Genomic DNA, 2498 nt, shown 5'->3' with positions numbered 1-2498 from the left:
TTGATTTGTACAGGGCGATCTGATCGATTGAGCTGACGGTTTGCAATATACAGGACTTCAATTGGTAAAGCCAACGACTCGTTTGTACAAGGTGCTCCGATTAGTTGAGCAGGTGATTTGCTATAACAGGGCTTCCATTGATGAAGGCAACAGTCTGTTTTGTACAAGGTGGTCCGATTGTTTGAGCAGGCGGTTTGTTATGTACAATATTTTCCGAGTGTATCTCCATGCAAACTTCGTCCTGTTGATGTCGATCTTCCGTGATGCTTCTGACAACGTGGCTACCAGCCGTTGCGCGTGCGTCCTAATCCAAACTAATGCATTACAAAGGTTTTTCTAATGTTATGACCAAACCCTTTCAGGTTTCCTACGTATCAAAAATGGAATCAGGTCTGAACGTACTTCGTGGATTATGATAAAATACGATGAAGTTGGACGAGCCTGTCTTAGGCAGCTTTAGTATCCAAATAGAATTAGGTCAAGATATCGTTATATTACAACAGATGCAAAAATGATGCGATTAAGAATGAAATGGCCGAGTTTGACTCAGATTGCCAACGTATCCAAATGGAATCAAGCCAGGACATAGTTCAATTCAAACATAGTATCTCATGATTACATCTGAGTTGATGGGCTTCGTGTTGATTCTTCCATCCATTTTTGCCAAGATTAGAGCTCCACCTGTTAGTGCTAGGTGAACCACGCAAGGACCTTTCCAGTTTGGTGCGAACATTCCTTTGGCTTCCTCTTGGTGGGGAAAGATTTTATTCAGGACCAACTACCCCTGTGTGAACTGGCGAGGCTTTACTCTCTTGTTAAATGCACTGGCCATCCTGTTCTGATATAGCTGACCATGGCATACTACATCCATTCTCTTCTCGTCGATTAGCATGAGTTGCTCTTGTCTGACCCGTATCCACTCTGTGTCGTCCAATTTTGCCTCTTGAATGACCATTAAAGATTGTATTTCGACCTCTGTGGGTATCACATATTTAGTGTCGTATACCAACATGTATGGAGTTGCCCCAGTGGATGTTCTTGTTGTGGTCTAATAACCCAGTAAGGTGAAAGATAGTTTCTCCTGCCATTGCCTGTGATTGTCTGCCTTGACTGCCCCATTCAGTTGTAGTATGTAAGCTGTGGAATTGCGGTGGACGATTCTCAACTTCTCGCAGATTTCACTCATGAGTTCATTGTTGAGGTTAGCGGCATTGTCAATTGATGTTGTTCCGGACAAAATCTGTCACTACTTTCTTTGTGACGGCCTTGTAAGTAGATTCTTCGACCCATTTAGTGAAATAGTTGATAGCTACCAGGATGAAGAGATGCCCGTTTGATGTGGCATGCTTTATAGGTCCAATCACGTCCATGCCCCAAGCGGCGAACGGCCAGGGTGAACCTATTACGTTTAACTCATTTGGCGCAACCCAGATGATATTCCCGTGAATCTGGCACTGGTGACACTTTTGCACATAGTAGATATTGTCACTCATAGTCATCCAAAAGTATCCAGCTATCAAAATCTTCTTGGGTAATGTGAATCCATTCATGTGGTATCCGCACGTCCCTGCATGTATTTCTTCCAATAACCTGGTTGCCTTGGCAACATCTACACATATCAACAATCCTAAATCTGGGGTCCTCCTGTACAGGACTTCCCCGTTGAGGAAAATGTGGTTTGCCAACCTCCTAAGGGCTATATTTTGTCCATTAGTAGCATTCTCCAGGTATTCTCTGGGTGCAAGGAATTTCCTTATGTCGTGATACCATGGTTTACCATCTAGTTCTTCATCTACATGGAAGCAATAGGCATGTTGATCCCTGATATCTACCTCAATAGGCTCGATGTAGTTCTTGTCTGGATGCTGAATCATAGACGATAGAATTGCAGGGGTGTCAACGAACTCGTTTTGAATCCTGGGGATGTGCTTCAACTCAATCTTCGTAAACTTACTGCATAGCTCCTTCACCCAGTGTAGGTACGGAAGTATCTTGACATTCTTGGTGAACCATTCCCCGAGGACTTGGTGTATCAATAGATCGGAATCTCCTATGACCAAAAGTTCTTTAACATTCATGTCGACTGCCATTCTGATCTCAAGGATGTATGCTTCATATTCAGCCATATTGTTGGTACAAGGGAATCTTATCTTTGCTGGTGCTGGATAGTGCTGTCCATATTCCAAAAACAGAACTGCCCCAATTCCGACCTCTTTGAAGTTTGCAGCTCTATCGAAAACATTCTCCATCCAGGGTACGATTCTGCAAAATCTTCTCCAGCAAATAATACTTCTTCATCACAAAAATACGTACTAAGTGGCTCGTAATCCCCATCCACCAGATTCTCCGTGAGGTGGTAGGCTAAAGCTTCCCCTTTGATAGCCTTCTAAGTTATGTAAACAATGTCAAATTTGTTGAGGATAATTTGCCATTTAGCTAGCTATCCGGTAGGCATCAGCTTCTGGAAGATGTACTTGAGTGGGTCGAGTCGAGATATC

At 43.2% G+C, this 2498-nt stretch overlaps 1 protein-coding gene across 1 annotated transcript; it reads right to left on the bottom strand.

Moving 5' to 3' along the window:
* Positions 1-1214: 1214 nt before the first annotated feature.
* On the bottom strand, positions 1215-2249 carry LOC107806776 (uncharacterized). Its single transcript, XM_016631010.1, has one exon. It carries the CDS (start codon positions 2247-2249, stop codon positions 1215-1217), a length of 1035 nt encoding a protein of 344 aa, XP_016486496.1.
* Between the last annotated feature and the right edge of the window lie 249 nt (positions 2250-2498).

Source organism: Nicotiana tabacum, chromosome 2, assembly GCF_000715075.1.
Source record: "Nicotiana tabacum cultivar K326 chromosome 2, ASM71507v2, whole genome shotgun sequence".
NCBI lineage: Eukaryota > Viridiplantae > Streptophyta > Magnoliopsida > Solanales > Solanaceae > Nicotiana > Nicotiana tabacum.
This window is presented reverse-complemented; position numbering and strand designations above follow the sequence as displayed.